The following is a 24,392-nucleotide window of genomic DNA, read 5'->3' as shown; positions in this document are numbered from 1 at the left end:
GCTGGGAGTTTTCGAACTGTTCCTCAAAGTGCTATTCTAATCCTATATGCAATGAAGATCAGCTGTGTCCCATCACTTAATATATGCAGTCATATTTCCTGAGACAGAGTCCTCAGAATGTAAGGAAGATGGGGAAAGGAAAAGTACCATGAAGGAAAAGAAACCTTGCCTGAAATTATAGGATTTCTGGGTTTCATAAACTTGGTCCTCTGTCCCTGGTATAATCAAATATGCCTTTGAGGAAAAAACATGGGAACCTGAGAAAGTATTTAGATGCATTTTTATTCAGCAGTCAGGCCAACTGGGCATCATGGTGACCTTATAGGATTTCAGAACCTTGGTTCTCAGCAACGGCCATCTTTTTTAATGAGGACAGGAATCTGGCGCTTCCTGGAGAAGAAATTGAAAAAAAAATTGCTTAAACTTTGCTGACAAAAAAAAAAAAAGGTTGACTCTAGGAGAAAAACAAAAACAAAATGTCTAGCTTTATTTTAGATAGAAAGGTTTGAGATTTATTCCCATTTCTCTTTCTCTCGTTCATGTATTCATTCAGTTATTCATTAATTCATCAAATATTGCTTAAGAACAATTACAGACACTGCAGATATAACAGAAGGAAAAATATCTGTCCTTACAGAGTTTCCAGATCTATAGGGCATTACAGTAAACCTCTGAATGAATCTCCAGTCCATTGTTGCGTCTTTTGCTCTTGATGTGACTTTCTAGGAACCATAATTCCATTTTAGTTGCTGTCTGGACTATTGCAGCCCTTCTAATTGATCTTTTGCCTTAGGACTCTAGGGATGCACATCCATGAGATCTCACAAGAGGAAGTCATCTCTCTATCACATATGTTATCTGCCAGCCTTAAGCATCCCGCCTCTAGATAGAAACTTTTCTGCTCCCTACACACCACTGTTCCCAAACCAGCTTTCTCTTTTCTAAGACAAATGTTCCTAAATCCTATCATTGTTCCTCATGAGATTGTTTCCAGATCTCTCATTTTTTAATCCATCTTTTTCTTGAATATACTGACATAAAATGTTTCTATTTCTCTATTACTTGAGAACATCTAACTTCTACATATGTATGTATCTGGGCCTTTCCAATTCTTAATTTAAGAGCTTTTGATGCTTTCTTGTTCCATAACCACTCATGATACTTATTTCTGAGTTAGTATGCACAGCACAAACATCTAAACGGAGCACATAGTTCACTTTTTCTCTAGCTGTACTGTCCAGTATAGTAGACGGTATCCACATATAGGTATTTAAATTAAAATCAGTTAAAGCTAAGTAATAGTAAAATTCAGTTTCCCAGTTGTACTAGCTATATTTATGTGCTGGTGGCACGACTAGTGGCTTTCATATTGCATAACATAGATAGAGAGCATTTCGGTCATTGCAGAAAGTTCTACTAGAGAATGCTGAAAAGAATTTGTCAGTATGAAGTCCCTAAGAAGACACAGAAGAAATAGGAAAAGGTCCTTACTGAATATATCTGTCAAGCACATAATGAACAAGGACGTACAAGCCCTTGTTTGTATGCTTATCTCAAAACCCAACAACTAGAGTCAGAACCTCACCGTAGTTAACTGTACAGTGCATTTGTCTGGTGCTTTTAATGGGCAGTAGAGAGAAAGGCAATGTGGTACATTTGAAAAGATGTTGCATTCGAGAAAGCCACATTTTCTCTGTAGGCCTTATTTGAAAAATACAGGAAGAAAAGTTACATTTCTGATGTTCAAATGTTCCTCCCATGTACATTTTTTTTTTTTTTTTTTTTTATGGAATAGAAAGAACAAGCAAGCCTGATAGGTTTTAAAGGCTAAGGGAATAGGGTGTCCCAGCTCTATGTTCCTATTTTTCCAACATGGTTCACTCTAAATACTGGGCCTTTTGGTCTTGGCTCTTGGAAACTTTCTAAGTCTCAAGGCTGTTCTATTGTTTTTTTTCTTCCCTTGGATGGAAATATGATGTTTGATCTTAGTGTCAACAACATAGGTCATGAGAAAATTAGCAAGTGGTTTCAGGTTCCTCTTATAAATCTTTAATGTGGAAAGAAATTTACTACAAAGCAGAACACCTAATGTTTTGAGTGTAAAACTTTAAGATATTAAATCTCTTTCCATGAAGAACTATTTCCACAATCCTTGTTTAAAATGCAGAAAATTTTCTGAAATGATTTAAAGCGGACCACGAAGAGGGGTTGTGTGTTATAGAAAACGAATACTGTGGAATAATAGAAATGTATGTTGTCATCGGAGCCTAAATCAAGGTCTTTAATACAAAGCAGTTTCATAATAACTAAGAATTTTCTGGGTCACTCACTAAATCTTTATTTGTTTTGATTGTTTTACACCTCTATTTAACCTGGAATACTTTTGTGGTGCTACCAAAATTCAGATCCCTATTTAAATAGTATCCTTTTCATTAATCCTCTCTTGACCCTTTAAGTAAGAAGGAATCTGTATCTCTCCTTCACTCCTATAGCACTTGGCTCACACAGCTCATTTGGTGGCATTTGCCACAAGTTACAAGAAGCTACCTTATTTGCGCTCATGACCTATTTCCTCTTAGCCATAAGCACAATAAAAGCAGAGGAGGCTGCACAGGGCTGCCACATATTAAGTGTTCAGTCCTGAGAAAGATAGAAAATCTGTGGCAAATCTATTTTTGACTGCCCAAGTCTGAGGTTCATCACCTGTCGGCAATCACTTCAGAAATTGAGCTTCATTGAGCTCATGTCCATAAGTAAAAGTGTTACAAAAATATGTTTTGGTTACCTAATCTGTATAATTCTTATTTGCATATTTGAGGTTTTAGTAAACACAATCATTACTGTCACAAAGGATGACATTTTAAATTTAAGGGTATTTTAGGTGTATGAGCTTTTTAAAATCCAGACTGTCTACCGTTTTGCTATAAAAGTATGGATTTTTATCTACCAGTGACTCTTTAAAAAATTCATTGAGAGAACCATTCAAACACTTTCCCTCTTCTATTGTCCTTTTCTTAACACATTTTATAGTGCACAGTGTTATTAATTCCTGTCTCTCTTTTGTTCTTCTTATTTCTTTCCTTCTTTATGGCAGAGAGAAAGCCTCCAAACCCGAGCAGGCATAATTAGTTGTTTTTAATTTTGTACTCTCAGAGCACTGTGCTCATACTTTCATCAGTCACACGGTGTCAGCATTGAGGGTAAGCAGATTGAGAGACAAAGCATGTTGAATTTTCTTCTGCATCCCACAGATACTTAGTCTGGTATCTGACTTTAAAGAATAGTGGAAAGAGCAAGGATTCGCCCTCTGCTCTGCCACTTACTGCGGGGTGATCTGAAGCAAATTATTTAAACTAATGAATCTCAACTTCTTCACGTGTATAATGAGCTTAGTATTATTTACCTCATAGTCTCATTGTGAATATTAAATACCCCATGCAAAGCTTGGCACAGTAAATATCATTTTCTATCAGAACACACATACACACACATATACACACACACCTCTCTATATAATTATGCTAGATATATAATAAGGAGAAAAAGGATTGAAACTTATTTTTGGAAAAAGTAGGTGTTTTGTTTCTCTCATGGCAAGATTGTTGTTATTGGATTGTTGATTGGGGCTTGAAAAGATCAGACATATGAAAATTTTAAGACAACTTGTTTAAAATATATTTTAAAAGAAATTTAAGTTTGTACTTACTTGTTTTCCATACATAACTCGCATTCATTTGTATATGTAATTCCATTAGTCCCACAGACAGGGTTGTATATCCTGGGACATCCACTCAGTTTATTGGTACATACTGCCTAAAAATGGAATTTAACAATAATTTTCCATTATTTTTTATTCTTTGAGTGTACGGTAAAATCTCTAAAATGGTTTTTACCTCCCTGGAGTTGCTTGGGTAAAATATAGAAGTATGATTGTAATTGGGAGAATGGTAGAGTGTTCCAAGAGAAGGAATCCACAATTTTAGTCAGGAAACCTGCTTTAAGAAATGCCTATACTATTGACAAGTTGTGTGGCATTGGTAAATCTCTTGGTGTCTGTGAACCTCAGTCATTTCATCTGCAAAATGGGAATCTTATTATTTTTCCTACCTCCTTCACAATGATGTTACAAGGTTTTAACAAGGTAAGTTAGATAATGTTCAATTTTTGATTACTGCTGGCCCCTTTCAGGTCAGCCACACCTTGGGGCATGTTTTTCCTTGCACACTATGGTCCAGTCATATTGGTCTTCTCTAGGTGCTTGAAGATCCTAGGTGCTCGAAGATACTAGGTGCCTTCCACCTTGGGGTCTTTGCACGACCTATTTCCTCTGTGACAGGAAGTACTAGTAATTACTGAATGACTGTTATAAGCCAGAAACTGTCCTAAGTGCTTTTAATTTATTACTCTGTTTAAAACTCCTCCTTAGGTGAGGACAATGAGGCACAAATTATATCACCTATGGCCACGCAGCTCTTAATTCTTGGATCCAGGATTCAAACCCAGTCAATGTAGGTCCTGAGCTTTAGCTTTTAATGCCTTCACTCTACTACTTCTCCTCCCGGTTATATTTTTCTAACACTCATTTATCTTTCATGGCTTAAAATAAACCTCAATTACTTAGGGACTTTCTCTGATCACTAGGCTAAGTTCCTAATGGTCGCAAAACTTCTTTATAACACTTATCACAAATATAATAATTTATTCACTTATGTACTTTTGGTTTGTTATCTGCCTCTCCACTAGATATAAATGTAATGAGAAGAAGAACACTTCTTCCTTTGGTCTCCAAACTTACTGAATTTTACCTTATAAACACAGGAAAAAATGGAAAAGTTAGATATAGAATATTTTCCTTGAGGAAGAACCTAGTTTATTATTTTCCTTTGCTCATTATTAATTAGAGCTCCACCTTGGTGATTTGGAGAACTTTATGATCTCATGAGGGCACATACGGAGGAAGTGATATTTGGAGTGAGGTTAAGGGCGCTTCCGCCCTAAATCCTTGCCCTTCCAAATAGCCCTAGTATGTTAAAAAAAAATCCCTTTGCAGCAAGCACTAGATGACTACATAGAAGTCGCCTTTGAATCAGTTAATTTTCCCTTCAACATAAGCTCCTTTGGGGTAACTACTATTAACTATCTTAGTTTAATAAATTAAGCCTCGCTAGCACTCATACTCCTCGTCTTGACTTCGGGTGAAACTGAAAGGTAACAGCTAAACTGTGCTTTGATTGGAACAAACAGTTCTAGCCTGAGAGATAAGCAATTACAAAATTTTTTTTACCTTTCTTCCCGTGACGTCAGCTCTAGCGTTACCTAGAAAACATAAATCAGACATGTGAAGTTGCTTCCTGAACGGAAGAAACCAGACCTGTTCTACTTCAGAATTTTCTGCTTCCGTTTAAGACTGTGACTTCTCTGCTGGCCTTTCCACTCCCTACTCCTTCTTATTCCTGTTCTCTCTCAAGGACAGCTCATTGGGGTCCCTTCACTCTGTGTGATGAATACTAAAAAAAAATTAAGCAAAAATTTGATTATGACCAAAGTATCTCAATTTGGTATTTCAGAAAAGTTGACCCCTTTCCTTGAAATGAATAGACACTGAGCAAATATCTTCTGAATGCTCACTGACATTCTAACAACTGATTACTTAGATCTTTGATCTCACAATTAGTGATATAAGTGATACAAATATCTTTATCTCAGTTTACCAATGAAGATATGGAAAGCTTATAACTAGCTGTGAAACAGTTACCATGAGTGGTTATCAGGTCTTCTGACACAAAACTAACTTTTGCAATTACTTTTAAATCTCCTTTTGTAAATAATATTAAAAATTGTTCTCCCTATTTTATGTCAAATTACTCTTTCTGTAATTCTCATCCATTGATCTTATTTCATCTCACTGGGACCAAAAGTTCTGTCCAAGACTAGGCTATGCCTAAACCTAGAAGGTAATGTGATCATTAAAGCAGGTTTTACTCAAATTAGAAAAATATGCAAAAACACTTACCAGAGAAACTCATCAGAGCCAAGGCAATGAGAAGCAGGATGCCTGTTACCTTCATGACTGAAGCTGTGTGTCCAGAGCTCAGTCAGAAACCACACTGAACCTACTACTTCTCTTCACAACCCTTGGACTGGAAGAGTTATATAGGCAGGATGACAGCCCTAGCTCCACCTGCTGCCCTGCGTCGTAGATCTCCTTGGTTATTGATTGACTTTGCAGTAGGTTGGCCCCGGGCTTGGATGCCATCTGTATAAGAAAAGTGAAAGGAAAAGCATGGGTCCGAAATGTTCAAGGCCAAGAATTCTGTTGGGAAAAGAGTTCTAAAGGGTGGTTAGTGTGTTAGTTCTCTCTTTAACCTCTATGTTTATGGGGAGGCCTTTCCTTTCTTGAGCCCCAGTTTTTTTCTTCCGTAAGGGAATCTCAAAGATCTCTTATAGTCTGTAGTTCTGGATAAATGAATAGGTGTGGATGTTTAAAAAACAACCCCTTTCTATCCTTTTTTGTTTTTCTTCGGCTTTTCCCTTTTTTTCTTCTTTCTCTTCTTTCTCTCCTTTTGCTGTCACCCATTCACAGAGCTTAAAATAGCAGACAGAGGAAAAGGTTAGAGACAAGGAGGACTCAGTTTCCTGAGGTGTGTGTGTGCTCTGGGGCTAGAATGTGCTTGACAGAGACACTTACTGGCTCTCTGCTATTGTATATCTAGTTCACTTTTGTTGTGCCTCGATTTATACATTTAAGGACAAAAGTAATAATAGCACCTAATTCAAAGTGTTCACCTTTCATTCAAAAATAGGTCTTGTGTCTATGTTGTGTTACTGGAAGACCGTTCTTCACTCTCTATCATGTTTCCGCATGTTTTGTGGATAGAGGTGCTGATGGCTTGTGTTTCAGATGATCTTCTCAAGGGCGTGTAACAAGTGGCCTGGGAAGGTGGAATAGTGTCTCTCTCTCTCTAGAATAAAGGGGAGGTTTGCTTACGTTCAGTAAAATAAAGATCATATCCCTCTCCAGGGCAATGCTTATGGAGATATAGTGCCCATTTAAAAAGATGAAGGATTTTTTAAAAAGCTGGGCTTCCTACTCCTGTAACACACTGTTCTTTCTGTTCAGGTACAACTTGGCCTTCTTCACATCACCCTGTGAAAAATGGGGCTTGGGAAACTGCAGCCAGTGCTGACCTGCTGACTGTTACTATTAAACAATTAAATCCCTTGTCTCTGACCCCTCTGTCTCCTGCCAACACTCATTTGGCCATGGCAAGTTAACTTGTTAGCTTTCAAGTAGGGTAAAATTGCAGACCCTCACAGATCTTGACACGTGTCAAGAACTGTACTTATCTTGAGGAAATATCACTGAATAGAGATGGAAGGCCCTACTCTCATGGAGCTTTCACTGAATCTTAGTTGGGGAAGACGGACAATAAAAAAAAAAATAGTCATGAAGCATATCACATTATGATCATAGCATGGAAAAAATGTATAGAGAGGGTAAGTGTGCTGGAGGATTTGGGAGACGGTATGACAGGTTGGTCGGACAAGGCTTTGCTGTAGGTGACATTTGAACAGAGACATGAAGGAAGTGAGGGATTTAGCCATGCGGATATCCAAGAACATGCACGCCACGCAGAGATAAGAGCAAGTACAAAGACACCGAGACAGGAACTTGCTCTCCGTGTTGGAAAATAGTCTGGCTGGAGCAGAGTGACAGAGATAAACATGGGCGGTGAGATGAAGGAGGCAGCGGGGCCTAGATAAAAAAGGGCCGTGTAGATCATGGTGAGGACTTTGGTTTTCACCAACGGGAAAACAGTTGGAGAGTATGGATGGTGTTTGCTCTAAAACGTCACTTTAATTTTTCGGCGAGAATAAACCAGAAGGCATGTTCAGCAGCAGAAAAGTCAGCTGCTAGGCTACTGTAAGAATCCAACCAAGTGATGGCGCCGAAAGTAGAAGAAAGAGGCTGATGTTGTAATTTAGGTGAATTAATGCCTGTAAAGCTTTTAGAACCGTTTCTGGCACATGGTAAACACTTAGACATATTATCCGTTACTATTATTTTTATTGTTGTTATTTTTTTCAGTATTTATAATGCTGTTTTGTCTAACCCGAATGCTCTTCTTTAAGAATCAGTTCAAATGTTGTTTCTTTTTGGAATGCTTCCTCAGTTCAGTCGAGGCTTCCACGGCATTTTGAACATGCCCGAATATAACATATAACACACTGTCGAAACTGTTTGTTTATATGACTACTTCCCCCATCTTCCATGTATGCTTCAGCCTTTACCATTTTAGCTCCCTCCTTTACTACTGCCCGTAAAGTTGTTCTTGTTTAGGTCATGAATTCAGGTTGATTAATTCCATAAACATTTTTTAAAGAATATATGCTCTCTAATTCTTCACACTTGATCACACTTAATATAATCTCTTTTCTTGGGGTTCATAGCTGCATGGTAACCTACATCACTCATAGCTTCTCCATCCTCTTTATTGATCCTTCTTCCTGTAATAAGTAAAGACTTGGAGTTTCTCAAGTATTGGCACTGGGCCCTATTCATGCCTCACTCTTCATTCTCTTTACGTGAGCTCGTTTATTCACATCATTTAAGTTATACACACACACACCCATTTATAAAATATAAAATTTCCAAATATATATTTCTTCCCTAGATCTGTCTTCTGATCTTCAGACCAGATATCAAGTGTCTTCTTGACCATTTGGACCTCTTATAGGCACCTCAAATTTAGTATGTTCTGTACTACTTTTCGATCCTTCACCACAAATATTTTCCTTTTCCGTCTGCCCATTGCTTCTTTTCCTTCCATCTGATTGATCAGACCCAAACCTAAGTGCTCTCCTTGATGCCTCCCTTGGCCCTTACCATGCACCATTTTCCACTCTTAATTTCTTCCACATTCAAGTTCTGTTCTTAAATCTGTGTCTAAAACAACCTCAATTCTGGATACTTCTCACCACTTTACATGGTCATATCTAAGATGAGGCCATCAGTTCTCCACTTTGGTTTTCTGAAATTTCCTTCAAGTTGTCTCCCAACAAGTCTACTGTTATTTCTTTCTCAAAGCTGCTCTCATAGGACAGTCCAGAGATCCTCATAGAATGCAGATGCGATCATGCCACTCTCCAGTTTCCCATTGTTCAGCATCTTCAGGGACAGTTTAGCTCTTCATGATCTGGCTCCTTTTACCTCTCTCACTTTATCTCCTATCAATTTCCTCCTCTTTCAGTCTGTCAAGCTACATTGGTCCTTTCTCTGTTTCCTGTTAATGGGGGTGTTAGGGGCTAAATATAATTTTCTCATGGAGCTGCTTTTCTGAGTTCTCCATCACTCTTTTCTGCATTCAGATTAGGCCTTGCTATTTATATGATTTCATGGGACCTACATAACATTTAAATTTTATTCTACACCTTTTCATATGACCATTATATAATGTATCTTCACCTTTAGGAAGCAAATATGATTGTTATGTTTACAGCATTCTCTAGCAAAGTGCCTGGAAAATAGTAGCTCCTAAATAAATATTCGTTGGAAACATGAATTAAAGTATATATATTTATACACACACACACACACACACACACACACACACACACACACACAAATTTTCTTGAAGACCCAGATTTATGCCTCGTTCATTTTATATCTCCAGTGCCTGATATAGAAGTCATTTATTAGTTCATTTAATCTTATTTATTTAACCATTGTTATAATCCAAATACTTATTGAGTTCCTACTATTTAGAAGCTCTGGCCTGGGTGCCAGGAAAATGAATATGATTTCTGCCCTCATGGAGTTTAGGCTAAGCATTGATAGATATTGGTTGGATGAGTAAAGTTTTTTTTTTTTCCATCTTAAATAATGATTTAGATAGTAGTTCTGTTGCCAATAAGAAGGTTCTAATAGCCACTGTCAAAGGGGGTTAATATTTGAGAAAAGGAATTTTTCTTTGACCTCAAAAGCAGTCTGAGGAGAAGGGAATTGGCTGCCATCTTGTCATGGAACTCCTTAGGTAATAGTAGGGGCAGTCATGGCATTCAGATCGAGGTCTGTCTTTGGTGCCAGAGCCTGGGCTCTTCCCACCAAACAGTGATTTTTACACATTTTGACTGTGGACGCAAAGTTAAAAATAAATCTTGTGTTATGGCTTAGTGTATGTATACATATACGTGAACAAATAAAATTGTTAAGAAGCAAAATGTAGCTTTATTATGTGTGATGATTCTTGTACTTTCTATTCTGTTCTCTCCTAGTTCTCCAATCCTGACTTAGAGTTTGAAAAACATTTCACTATGATGATATCCTGTGGAGTCCATACAATCTGATTTTCTTAATGCTATAAAACTAGGATAAAATTCAAGTTAGAAACTAGCCCTAAAAATTCTAATGGGAAATGGCTCTTTGGAGGCAACAAATTGACGAGAACATGAAGAGACAGATCTGGCTCCAATTACAAATTTGCCATTTCAACTATCATGTGATTTTGGGTAAATCATTTTCCTTAACTACATAAATACATATCATAATGTATTCATCTGACATGAGAATAAACCTAGAAGAGTAAAAAGATTGTACAAAAAATCTTATCTTCAATTTTCCTTAAAATAATTATTGCTAGCTGATAATAATATCACTCTTCTTCCCATTGATTGAAATAATGGATGGCACATTTAGGTTTCACATGATAAATGTCTTGACAAGATAAATATTGTCTGCAGTAGGGAGTGGAACAAGTCTGCTACTGTGCTAGACTGTTCAGTCATATTTAAAGTGTTTACATGGCCTGGGTTTGTGTAAATCTCTCCTTCCTTACCTCTCTGTGTACATATCTACGTGTTTATATCATCAGGAACTCAGGCAAATATTATGACCTACTCTTCTCTCTGTTTCAAGGACTAATTATTCACCTGAATAAAGAATAATGACAAAACTTAAGAGAACTTTCGAATGGTTGTTGATAATGCTTACCGGAATGGGGATGTTTATTGGGCACCTGTTGATTTTCACATCCTATGCCCAAGTTGTTTTTTATTAAAGTATAATTGATATACAATGTCACATTAGTTTCAGGTGTAGAATGTAGTGATTCAACATTTATAAACCTTAAGATGTGATCACCATGATAAGTCTAGTAATCATCTTTCACCATATAAAGTCATTACAATATTATTGACTATATTCCCTGTTTGTACATTACATCCCTGTGATTTATTTATTGTATAACTGGAAGTTTGTACCTCTTATTCCCCTTCACCTTTTTCACCTTGTGCCCAAGTTTTGACTAGTAAGAAAAATGACAGAAACTAGAGATATGGAGCCTAATGTATTTAACCTAACATTTGAAGACCTCTTTGACTTAGCTGTGCCTTTGCTTTTTAATCTTATTTTTTATTATTCATGAATCTTCATGACTTTTCTTAGTGACTCTGTTTCCTTTTCACTGCTTGCTCTCCAAACAGGTTCCCATGGTTTTCATTGTACCCATTCTGTAAAGCTTGGCTAAAATATCTGTGGTACTTGAATCAATTAGTAACAATTTCCTCTCTCTTGTTATCTCTCATGCCAGTTCATAAAGCTATCACTAAATAAAAGAGTGTATTAATTACATCATCATATAACTACAATTATTACCATTACACTACTGCTGAAAATTTTCCAAAGCGTCTACACCAGCCACTGTGCTACCTTATTTTCATCATTTTTAATCCCTACAGCATTACTATTCTCATTTTGCAAGCAAGAAAACTGAAGCAACATATTTTAGTTGTTTAATGTCCTGGTCACAGAGATCAAATACTCCTGTGTGTGTGTGTGTGTGTGTGTGTGTGTGTGTATGACATATATATATTTATATCAAATACTGACATATTTATGATATATACATTTAAAGATATGCATAGATATGCATATATATGTATACATTATATATACATACATAGATGTGTATGTATAATGTATATCTGACTTCAAATTTCTCGATTAATCATCCCAATACACTTCTTTATGTCCTACCACTTTACAGCTTTAAATAGTTAATTTAAGCTTAATGACATGGTTAGAACACTGGCTTAAGCCTCAGGATGCCTTGATTCCTAATTTAATATTGCCACTGGCAACCTGTCTCATGTTTTGCAAGATCTCCACTCTGCTAGCTTCAATTTCTTTAAATATATCCTCTACTGAGTGTCTTATATTTTTATCCTCTTAATGATATTATTTGGTGAATGAAGATTCTTAATTTTAACTGAGCCCAATTTAGCAATTCCCTTTCATTGTTGTTACTGTTTTTATTTGTATCCCATTTAAGAAAATTTTGCCTGCCCCAAGATTATGAAGGTAGTCTATATAATTCTAGAAGCCTTGCGATCCATTGTAATTAATTTTTGTGGATGATATAAATAGAAGTCAAGATTATTGAATCTTTTTTAACATTGAAAATTTTTTAACATTGATTTGTCAATCACTTTTCATAATTAAAACTTCCATTTTCCCTCATCACTATGCAACATCCCTCTTGCCAAAAACAAGTTGGTCATATAATTGTGGGTAACTGTCTGCATCCTCTTCTCTTTTGTCTACCCTTGCTCAGATATGATACTACACCTTTCTTCTGATGTGTTTTTCTCTCTATATAATGCTACTTGCGCCTCATACATGCACCACCTTTGTTTACTGTTATACGCAGTAGATGGCAGCTTACCCTCTGTGATGTCTTGTCTTTGCTATTGGCTAATATTTCTTGACTTTGTAGAGGCCCATCCTGTGGCTAGCGAAAATCTACCCTGATCCATCTCAGACCAGGTTAGTCTCACTGAAATAGGTCTTTAACTGATACCACTGAGAATCTATCTTGTGTTGACATGTTCTTCTCTTTCTTGGGCTTGTTTATTTATAGTCAGAGAATGTTGGGGACAATGGCGATGAGCACTTGCTGTCAGGAACTGGGCTAAGATATTCCTCAGCATTCCAATTGTGGCTATTTTAACATCATCATTGTATTATTATCACCATCATCACCGTCAATCATCACCTTAGGGAATACAAATACTACTTTTTTAATAACACAGTTTTAAGGCAAAGTGAATGTCAGCTGCCTGTCTCAACATACCTTTCCAGGGTTTGCAATTGTTCTACAGAATAACTGTGTTCCTCATAGGACTGGGAAGAATAAGAATCATTTGTTCCAACTCTCATCTATCTACTGATGGGCATCTAGCCAATTCTTAAATACTTCAGGGGATACATAGGGATTGGCAGTTCCTTATACGGAGCTGAAACCTGTCCTTCTGGAATTTCCATCTATTTTTCTTAATCCTTGACCTCAGAATAATTCTTCTTTGTTATTGCCATGATCCTCCTTCAAATATTTGTTAATAATGACTATACTCCACTCGGATCTTCTCTTCCATGAGATAACCTAGTCTATTGACTACTAATTTGATATTGCTTCAAGTTTTTCTTTCTCAGGACAGTTCCATCTTGGCTTTGTGCTTTTTAAAGGGGACTCCCTGGGATGTTACTCTGGGACAGTCTGACCACGGCAATGGCCTAAGAACAGTCACCCCCCCTCTCTGTGTGTGTGTGTAAAACTCTAATAGTGGTGCCTAAAATCTCCTTAATTATCTTCCAACTCAAAGTTATACTTTTACTTCCTTTACTACACAAAATTTACCTACATCTTTTTTCCCTTCACATGATATGCTAAGTTTCTTTTCTCACTTCTATCTTTTTGCTGACACTAGGAATATCTGATCATCTAGGGTGAACCGATGGGGATGTGCTTCAACCTTACCACTTCCTCAACACTTGGAACTTTTATAACTGATGTCCTTTTTTATTCAACAAATACTTAATTAGACTTATGTGTTTTGTGTTGGTAGAAGGAATATGTAAATTTCATTTATAGTAACTTAGAGAGTAAACAGATAGTGAGAAATAGAGACAAACAAAACATAACTACTTCAAGAAGTTATTTTCCAAAGAGAGTGGGCAATAGAGGTTGTTACTGAAAGTGGACTTAGGGATATAAAGAGTTTTAAGATAGGAAACAATATACTTCAGTTATAGATTTATGAAGGCAACTACTAGGCCCATTCTAAATACTCTTTTCTGCAGGCTCAAACTTCTTAGTTTCTTTAATCATTTACCAGAGTGGAGAGAAAATAATGTCATAAACCCTTTATAGAGCCTTCCAGTATTCAACACATAAAAGTCAAGTGATAAATATTTACTGTGGAGATAATAAAGGAAGGAGACAGCTTGAGACGATCATATTTTTTAATCGGGACTGCTGAAGACGATGAAAAGCAACTGTGAGACTCACGAGGAAAATTTCTTCCAGCTTTGGGAATACTAGTAGTATATTTCCAGATAATAGTAGTACAGAAGCACTTTGCAGTGTTATGTGAAGATCGTCTTTGGCCACCCCAGCAGATGTGTAGCTAGGATAATGGTTCTCTACAAGGCAGTAAGAGCTGCTCCTTTATCTGTTCCTACCCTGCACTTATGCATGCTACTATTATAGAACGTTAAACCAAGAATTCTAACTTTTCATTTTTTTCTCACTCTTCTATTACACTAAACTCCTGGACTTACGACTTTTTTTTTTTTCTTCAAATCTCCAGAGTTAAACACACTGTTCAATCTAGAGGCTCCTGATAAAATGGGGAAAATGATCCATTTACTTTAAGCGTTTGTGGGCATAGTAGACTTTAACGAGCTTGCAAAGGAATGGTGGAGGACATTGCCTCACATACCGGCCGCCAGACTACTTTAACATGACACATCAGCCTTTGTTTTCCTCCAGGCAAAAGCCAACCACACAAATGTCTGGTTGCTGCTTCTCCTCCTCTCTGTTTTCTACCCTCTCCACTCTAGAACGAAACAACCAGTTTCTTTCTTTGTGTAAAACAGAACCAAATGACACCCAGATTCTTAAGATACCACACCCAATAAATTCTTTTCAGGGTATCTTCCCCCAAAAGATAGTTTTTTTCCCTAAGATAAATTCTGGTGCCAGCTGTCGAGGTAACATTTTCAGTGCGTTACATACTGATTAAAAGGCCCGTCTTCAGAGAACAACAGACCTCAGTTCCAATCTCTGCCCATGTAACATTAGCCGAACTTCACATTTCTGACCCTCAATTTTCACAATCATTTCTCCAAAACCTCTGGTTCCAAATGAGTTTTAGAATTCAGAATTTTTTTTTTTAATTTTAGATAAGTCATATGATGTATATACTGTTCATTGCAAAAAACTGAGTGGTGTCTAGGATGGTACCCGCTAATCAAACACATAGTAATGTAATAAGAAAACAAAATATATAGCCTTAAATAATCACTACAGGTTTTGCTGTCAAATGATTTAAAGAATAAAACAAAAACTTGTTTTTCATAGTTCTGTGGGGTTAGGAATTAGGAATTAGGAATGGGGACCTATCCCTCCTTCACGGAATTGTCATGTGCAGTAAAGAGGGCGATGCATGTAGAGCTCACAGCTCAGACCATGACACGAAAAGTTCCATGCATGGTTATTACTGCTTTGGCTGCCATACTTTAGCTCACGTTAAACCTAAGATCAACTTTCTGCCCTTTCTCTTTCCTCCTATTGGTAAAAGCTTTATATAATGTATATTTAAATTATAGGAAACTTCTGAACTGCTCTTATATTTATTAACTTTGTTAAAAAGGGCCCACCATCAGTGTTGGGGACCACCCGCGTTGGGCCCAGAACAGTTGTAAATACCTCCCATCCGGGCAACAAGGTTTGCTGTTTGCTTGTTGATGGGGCTCTCAGTCTGACTTCCCAGAAGCTTTGTTCTTCTTCCAACCTGGCACTGATTCCTCTCTGGCAATAATTAACTAAATACTCAAACAAGGAAGCATTACAGTTGAGAAATGTGTTTACTGGAAGAAAAGAATATGATTTTGTGAAATATGAAAACAGATAAGAATCTATAGCTAAAGGTAGAGGCATATATTTGGGGACGAAAGATCAGTATTATATAACTAACCACATTTCAAATGAGGAAATATAGGGTGGATATGGAACAACTACAGCAAGAGGGAGAGTGTGTGCGAAGAACAGAAACAGTTGGAGTGGTTTCTGGCTGCTGATCCTATCGCTCTGAAACTGACCTCTCGCATTTTATCAATTCATTCTTGACAATTCAAGTGCTCTTTTCAGTCTTCCTCACATCTCTAGACGCATGGTATATGTCTCCAGACTCTCCCCGGCTTTATTCTATGATGAAACATGTCCACTGAACGCCTGACATCATTTCAGACATACTTTATAAAACAAATCTGATCACCTTTCCTCTCAAACCTCTTTTGCCAAACTTCTGTTCCTTTGAAACCATGAACATCATTTCAAATCTTAGGCTTAAAGCTGTCTTTGGTCCCTACTTTTCCATGGTCTGTGATCTCATCAACCAAAATTCATAGTTCCTCTCTTATCCACATCCTTCTTTCTACTTCTAGTCCATTGCTCTGCCCCATGCTTTGATTATTCCCCTGTGATTTTTTAGATGAGCTCTTGCATAAGTTATATGCCATGCATCTAATGGTCCTAACGAGGCATAGGATTTGGATTAGGACTTGTTCGGCTATTCGCTAATAAGGTAATCTCTCACCAGTTTCCTTTTTCCCCTAACATAGTCACCAAGTCATGTTGAACCTACTTTCAAAACTTACCTCTGTTCTTTTTTCTCCACTGATAAGTCCCTAATTCAGACTTTTACTAACTCATTGAAACATTCTCCTAATTCTCACTACATCCTGCTGTCTTTTAAAGTAAACCTTTTACATTAGTTTTAGACTGACACAAATATTGAAAAGAGTACAGAGAGTTTGTATTCGTAATTGGAAAGGCCATTTTCAAGACCATTTTCCAGGTTATACTTGGATAGGTGAGAAAACTGAGTCTCATAGAAATTCTGGTAATGGCACTTAAGAATGAATGTCTAGAAATTTCCCCTTCATGCAGAATCTCAGAACTGGATACTTGCCCAAAGATAGGAGGGGGAACGTTATGGGAAGCATGAAAAGTGAGTGAAGGTTTTAAATTGGAAGAGTAGGTAAAGGATAGCATTAGATATGTCTGAATTTCAATACTGAATATAAATATATTAACATAAATAATAAATGTGAATCATGAGTCTCTGTTATGGTAAATTGTGACTCCCTGTATTTGCCTGTCTATCTCTCCAATGTTGGGGGCAGAGGTTTGCCCTGTGTCTAGATACAAAAAGAGTTGTTGATTTTCAGTCTATTTATCTTTTTTCTTGTTGTTAGGTCAGCGTGGCGACTTCCAAACTCCTTACATGTGAAATCAGAAAGCAGCTCTATCCTTTCTGAATGGTTTCTACTATGAAAGCATTTGAAGATGATATCTTGGAAGTCCTGCATTTGACATCTGTGGACTTAGGAATGCAAGGATTGAATATTAATACAGCCTCTGTTCACCAGAATGTGTTTATTTATCAAAGTTTGGGCATGACAGAAGGATCCTGAAAGTTTCCCGCTACATTGCTAAATGTTTAGGGATGCTATAAAAATCTCTGAGGATTAGGGGCTCGCAGGGCTTCCAGGTACATTCATCAGTTTGACTACTTTGCCATCACTCTGTGTACTCTAACCTACTGAGACACAAAAACACGTACATATGCCCAAATCTACTATATTTTCCAAATCTGCTACATTTGACATAGTGTTTCTTTAAGTTGGCTTATCATTTGAGAAGTACAATAAACAACAACAACAATAACAACAACAAACAATAAGCTCTCCAATTCTCCTTTTAACTTTATAATACATATTTTCCTCTAGCACAGGACCTGCACAAAGAGGGCATTTAGTAACGTTTCTGTTAAGTTTATTTGCTTTTTGTAGACCGACTCTAGCTCAATCTCTGAACTGGACACAAGGGGGCACTTGTGAACCATTTTCAAAATTATTCATGTTCAACATCAAGTTTCACAAACTGTTATGGTTTTTCAAGGCCTGGACTTCTTACTCCATGGAAGAAAAAAAATGTGCAGTTACAGGGCTTCTAGACCAGGGAGGCATATCAGACATAATCTAGGCTAGTTTGTCAACTCAGAGGACCCAGATCTCAGGACCTGTGATATTGTCACTCGTGAAAATATTGGTGAGACATTGCAAGTTATTTTAAATATTTTTTAAAATAAATATTTTAAGTATTTAAATTGGTATTAAAGATCAAATAGCTTTACTTTTGACTTAAATTATTATAGCTTTACTTACTTGATAGCCAAAACCTTTAAAACATTGGGACCCATAGGGAAAATAATTTGTATACCAATTATTTGCTGAATTGGAGACTTCTGCTGGTGATACGGTTCCAGAAAAAATAGCAAGTGAGAAGCTTGACCAGTTTTAAAGAGGCTTACTGCAGTCTTGGGCACTCTTTTCGTGAATTAAGCTTTAGGTTAAGGAACCTATTGGAATCATAAATCATAGCTTTGGACAGGGTAATGAAGATGACCTAATCTATTGGAAGAACTTTTTCTACAGTAAATATAACAGTCAATCTCTATTTGTCATTTTTAATACTGAGTTACTAAACTATACAATTCTTATAATTTTTAATTACATTTCAAAAAAAAAAAACCTCTCAAATTCTATTCTCTCTCCAAGTCTATTCTTCCTTCATTGTGCTAACCCTCCAAGTATTTAAACATTATCTTAAGGTTTTCTTGATTTATTTTATCTCCAGGCCAATGTTCCCACATTCATTAATTGTCTCTCATATGAGCCTTTGAAAGCCTGGAAAACCTTCTTCTTACAGGTTTATCGTGGATTAAATATAATATGTACTGCTTGCAGTTGGAAGTAGAATCTATTCCTCCCTTCTCGGATCCAGACTGGTCTTACAGCTTGATTGAAATAATAGAATGTAGCATAAGAGATGCTCTGTATCTTTTGAGGCTAAGCATTAGGAAATCTATACTTTCAATTTCCTTATCTTGAAATACACTTTCTCAAATTCGTGGAGACAGGCCCTTCTGAGCTCCTAGCCACAGCCAACTACAGATGCCAGTGTTTTATATACTTAACCATCCCATCATAAATATAAGTGGATTGAGCCAATAAACTGAGACATGGACACAGGATAGGAACAAAACAATAGCTTCTTTCATTGGAGAACTGATTTCACTAAGAAAATTGAGGCATTCGTAGGTTTGGCCTGGCATGAAGAGTCAGGGTCCAGAGAGAATAAGGAGTGCATCCACTGAGAAAACAAACAGCAAGAGAGTCCAAGACCTTGCAGAGTGGGAGAGGCATTTACATATCCCCGCGTCTGTCTATATCTATGTCTACATGTACATCTACATCTGTATTCCTCAGCTCTGTCTACTGAGAGGGCCTTGGAACAGAAAACCCAAACGGAAATGAGCAAACTAGTGTGTGGATGATTCCATAATATTACTCTACTACAAAGAACTGAGGGTCACTATTGAAGAAAGGGTTTATTCCAATCCTGGGACAGAGAGTATTGAAGATGAGCCTGTAACATATTACAGTACCAGAAAGCAAGAAAGTACATGAAGAATGATGAAGACACACAGAAAGGCAGAGGCCAACTCGAAGTGACTCTCACTGGCAAAATTTGGGTCAATTTAATTACCGAAGAAAACATTATAGTCATAGATTATAATCCTTTTAATAAAGTAGGAAACCATGAATCCATTCTGATATTTAAAGATAAATTGTAAGTTTATTAGGAATGGGATATTTATATAGTTTCAAATTACCTTCCCACAAAATACAGTGGAAGAGTCGGGCAGCCTCCCCAACAGGTAAGTTAGTTTCCCCAGTCAGGATGTGAATGCAGACAAGCTGGCCCCAGGACCAGTGCTCTTAATCACTAATGGAAGAATAAGGTCATTCAAGGAACAAAAGAGCAGCCTCAACACTGGGAAGATTTGGAGAAGCTGGAGACTTTGTTGAGCAAACATCATCCACTATGCACATTTGTGTGAGGCTTGACAGGAGCTGACATGCCTTGGTCAAAAGGCCTCCCCACCCTGTACTTCTGGTCAAAAGAGTCATAGTATAAACATTGGAAAGTGGGAAATGATTTATAGCTGAGGCACTGAGCAAGGACCCATAACTTGGCCAAGTACACCGTGACCTTTTGACGTTTTTCTTTGAGCTGCGCCCATTTGGAAAACGTGCAGTTTGGCTGTTTGTAGGCAGTATTTCAAGCTCACCTATAATCGAACGGGGCAAAGGCAAGGCCTGACTGATTCCACTGCTAAAGATCCAGTGAACTTCAGTTCACTGGAACCTCACTCCCGTAGACAGCCACAAGAAGAATAACCCGGAAGTTCTAGCTCCCTGTCGTCTTTGTCTCACACATCAAAAAGGATGACACCCAAACAAGAGGAACTGGATGGCTGCAGTGTGAACTGTGGGAGATCCTGTTTATGAGCAGTCAATTCTAGACTGTAGCTAAGAGGTTTGGTTTTATATTCTGCTGCTCCGTTCCCAGGCGGGTAGGCCAGGAAAACCCTGAGAGGCAATGAGAAATGTCTTTTGACAGCCTTCCAGGGGAAATGGGAAAGCGAATGAGAAATGGCTTACAGCAACTCCTACAGGCCTCTCATCCTCTTGGTTTCCAGTTGGGTCACAGGTGTTCCCCTAAGTCTCAGATAAGCAACAGTTCAACCCTTTGCCTGCGTGGATCCCTGCAAGGTTGCCAGGGTACATGGCGAAGTTTTGCCTCTACAGAGGGCAGTTGAAAGGCAGGACTTAGGACAGGTTCATGGTGTGGAGAATGCCTCCAGGACACCGAAGAGCTCTGTGTGGGCTGACATCTTGGTCGAAGTAAGGTATAACAGATGCTATCCTGGTCCCCTAACAAGACAAAGACATTAGTTGTGAATGTGGAAGTGGGCCACGGATTGACAGTATGGGGTCATCTGCGCCGAGTAAAGGTCATCTCCCTTTACACTGATCTGCTTTATAAACTCCTATGACCATGTTTCCTCCTGCTCAGGAACCCATATTTCTTACTATTGATCAAGTCTTGTCAGATCAGTCTCAGATAGAGTTTAGTATTTTATAGCCATTCCTTCTCATCTAACTCACCTGACACAACTCATTGTTTGGTTGTAAACTAAACATTTGTTTGACATCTACCGTGGTCAGACACTGAATGAACAGTGCTGGGCACAGAAAGATGAATAATGACACACTGTCCACACATCTTTCCTTTCAGCCCACAGGATTGTCTCAGTTAGTTTTCTAAAATAAAACCTTGTAAAATCTAGTTTTGTTTCTTATCTTCTCTGCTTATTCAGACTTTCGAATTTAAGAGCCACTTGCATTCATGAAGTCTTCATTGAATAATCAGTCACTTATCTTCCTTCTGATGCTCTGTAGAATTTTCTTCCATCGGCTCTTGGTTTAGCCACCATTCCCTGTGTTAAATCCTCCTGGACTCACATTCTATTTGGATTTCCCTGCAGTGTCTAGGAAAGGGGCTAAAAGTTAGCCTCAAATGACAATGATCTGATTTCACTAAATAGGAATTGATCAATATAGAAGGAGCCAGAAACAGATATTTTTACTCTTCTCCAGGCTTAACGAGATTTATACACTGAACTGTGATGCTTGATTGTATGTTAAATGCTGGTGTTTTACAAGATATTTTAAGACTTTCTCCCTTTTTATATAAGCTTAAGTTTGGGCAGCTTTTGACCATCCAGTTTGCAGCGAGGAGAAGAAGATAACAGGCTCTGGTTTGATATTTCCAGTGTGATTTGCAGTGACTCTCCTTTCAGCTAGGAGGAAAAGTAAAATTATAAAATCTCAGGTAGATTCTTTTCTTTTTCTGATCAGTGTCTTGCAACTACATTCAGTGACTTCTTTGTAATTGTCATTCTTCTTACAGAGACAAAAAAAAGACTTACCAACTGCTTCTTACAGTTTTCTTTAATATATTTCAAATGAGCTAAGAATCATGCCTGATTTATTACTGCTATATTGCCAGAAACTACTGCAGAACCAGATATATCAAACATGCTCATAAATAGTTGTCGAATGGCTAATTGAATTTATACTCCCAATTATACATTTAATCTCCCAAAAAAATCTATTCAAAAAGCACATCCAAAATTGAGAAACACCGACATTCATTTCTTTTTCCTTTAATTTCTCTTCGTGAATTAACTTATTTAACAAATGCTTATTGGAAGTGCATATTAATTATTTGAAGGTAAAGAAATACAAATCAGAAAAGAAAGGACTCAAATTCTGGTCACAATATTTTCTACATGACTTTGGCCATTCATTGCTTCCAGCTTCAGACTGCTCATTTATAAAATGGGATAAAAGTTCTTATCAGTGGTTTTGGGAGAATGAAATGGATACCATATGCAAAGTGTGTTGCCTGGCATTGATCAGTGGTTCCTAATAATAGTATCAAGTGTGTAGGGCTTTGTGTTAGGATCCAAACATGAACACAACAAACTGCCCTCAAGATGTTTAAAGATTAGTCCTGGGACACAAGACAGTACAAATAATTATGCTGCAAAGAGAGAGAGTATCAGCACCATAACGAAGTCACAAAGAAAGGCTAGATGGCTGTTTTAAAATATGTTTGATTATTATTCCGGCTAACAGGTCAGGATATGACTGCCATTGAGAAGATAGTTTGTTATACTCACAGAGAAGGGGAGGGAACGCACAGGAAGCACCAAGTTTGTTAGGAGCGGGCAGCAAGTAGGCAAAAGCCTTTATTGTGGTTGCCATAGGCTGGATGGGGGAGACAGGGTAGGCAGGTTTAAGGTAGGCTAATTTGAATAGTTTCAGTGGGCTCTGGGCGCAGGGCTGCCCCTCATTGCGTGGTACCTGGCCCAGGGCAGCAGAATAGTGGCCCTTAGAGGAGGTGGTTGGCAATATGGGCTCTGTACTGGTTGGCTTGCATATAAAAGGTGCACGCCCAGGGGCATTGTTTATTGTCTCTAGGAATTAGCCGGCTCTGGCTAGAGACAATCTCTCCAGGGCCAGCAAAGCTCCAACATGTCAAAACATTACAAATATAAAATAAAAAGACATGATTAATGCAATGAATCATAACATAGAAGTAGCCAAGACCAAATCTCTTTTCACGTCTGATGGCCCCCCATCCACTTGTTCTGGAGTGTAGCAGCCTATTGGCTTCTTCATGGCACTGACTAGTAGTTCTTGTCTTTTTTTGTTTACCTGTATATTGTCTGTTTATCCCGTTACACTGCCAGCTCCATGAACACATGAAATTTGCTTGTCTGGTTTACTGCTCCAGTCCTAGTTCCAGACTCAGGGACTGGCACACAGTAGATGTGCAATATTTGTTAAACAAATAAGTGAAAACAGCAGTGCTTGATGATTATATGTGATTTGTGTGTGTGCATATGCATATATTATTTTTTTTTCTATGTGTAAACATATGGATACTTTTGTTAGTGAGGGAGTGTGATCTTTGCTTCTTTCCCTCAGGGTTCTTTTCCTCCCACTTCCTTGCACGTGAGGCACCAGGTACCCCACGGAACTCCAGGACTTGGGCTTACAAATAGGGTCATCCTAGGTCCCCATGGCTGAGCCCTGATTTCAAGGAGGGCAGCCTTTTAAGCAGATTGTTCCTGCGGCCAGCATAGTATTTCTTTTGCATTATTACAAGGGATTGAACTTTCAGAATGGTTCTGAAATGCATATTTTGGTAACTGAAATTGTTTATATAGCTAGAGTCTTGCAATTTTTTTTCCCTCAGGGTCACATACCTTTGGGACTGTCCTGCTGTTAATGTCCTTATTTTAGATGAAGAGACCAGTACTACAGATATAATGTCTGATTCAATTACACAAAGAAATAAATATTGAATCTCAGGCTTTTAAAAAGGCATTTTTGATTTTAGATCCTGAGCCTATTATTCTATATGAGAGCACAGAGAAGGCACATCCTGGGGCTTCCCCAAATAACCAAGAGACAGTAGGAAAAAAATAAAAGAATTTGCCATAGTAGATGTGTGAGTGCAAATGGGGTGGGTGGAGAAATATGCCACTAAATGCCATTGAGCTGAGTCTATATTATACTAGGGATGATGGGACCTCCAGATGGCTTCTACAATTGAGTGGCTCATCAGATAATAATTTTTTGAACTTTAAATGAATTCAAAGCTGGGAGAAAAGAACAGAAATTTCACTCTTGTGAATCTAAAGGTAAAGCCTTCCCTTCTTTTCAGTGTTCTTCCCAGAGAGGGACTCCCAGAGCTCTTTGCTAACCCCTGTCATCTCTGGGCCAGGGCTTGTGCAAGAGGCCCTTGAAAATGCTTAAGTTCAGGCTTTGTTCCTCATGGGAACGT

General features: G+C 37.8%; 1 protein-coding gene across 1 annotated transcript; it reads right to left on the bottom strand.

Annotated features, from left to right (window-relative positions):
- Positions 1 to 266: 266 nt before the first annotated feature.
- Positions 267 to 6,123, bottom strand: SPINK1 (serine peptidase inhibitor Kazal type 1). The gene is made up of 4 exons (XM_016150311.2): positions 6,014 to 6,123; positions 5,285 to 5,316; positions 3,707 to 3,813; positions 267 to 390 (listed from the first exon to the last, which is right to left on the bottom strand). The coding sequence occupies exons 1-4, from the start codon at positions 6,066 to 6,068 to the stop codon at positions 345 to 347; spliced, it is 240 nt and encodes a 79-aa protein (XP_016005797.2). The 5' UTR covers positions 6,069 to 6,123; the 3' UTR covers positions 267 to 344.
- Positions 6,124 to 24,392: the final 18,269 nt, after the last annotated feature.

This window comes from Rousettus aegyptiacus, unplaced genomic scaffold (assembly GCF_014176215.1).
Source record: "Rousettus aegyptiacus isolate mRouAeg1 unplaced genomic scaffold, mRouAeg1.p scaffold_m13_p_7, whole genome shotgun sequence".
Lineage (NCBI taxonomy): Eukaryota > Metazoa > Chordata > Mammalia > Chiroptera > Pteropodidae > Rousettus > Rousettus aegyptiacus.
This window is presented reverse-complemented; position numbering and strand designations above follow the sequence as displayed.

What these genes read in the sequence shown, in the direction of transcription:
- SPINK1 (XM_016150311.2), bottom strand. Translation starts at nt 6,068, where the DNA reads ATGAAGGTAACAGGCATCCTGCTTCTCATTGCCTTGGCTCTGATGAGT. An exon ending in GGCTCTGATGAGTTTCTCTG is followed by an intron (nt 5,317 to 6,013) that starts GTAAGTGTTTTT and finishes TATGTTTTCTAG; the next exon opens with GTAACGCTAGAGCTGACGTC. An exon ending in CTGACGTCACGGGAAGAAAG is followed by an intron (nt 3,814 to 5,284) that starts GTAAAAAAAATT and finishes TTCCATTTTTAG; the next exon opens with GCAGTATGTACCAATAAACT.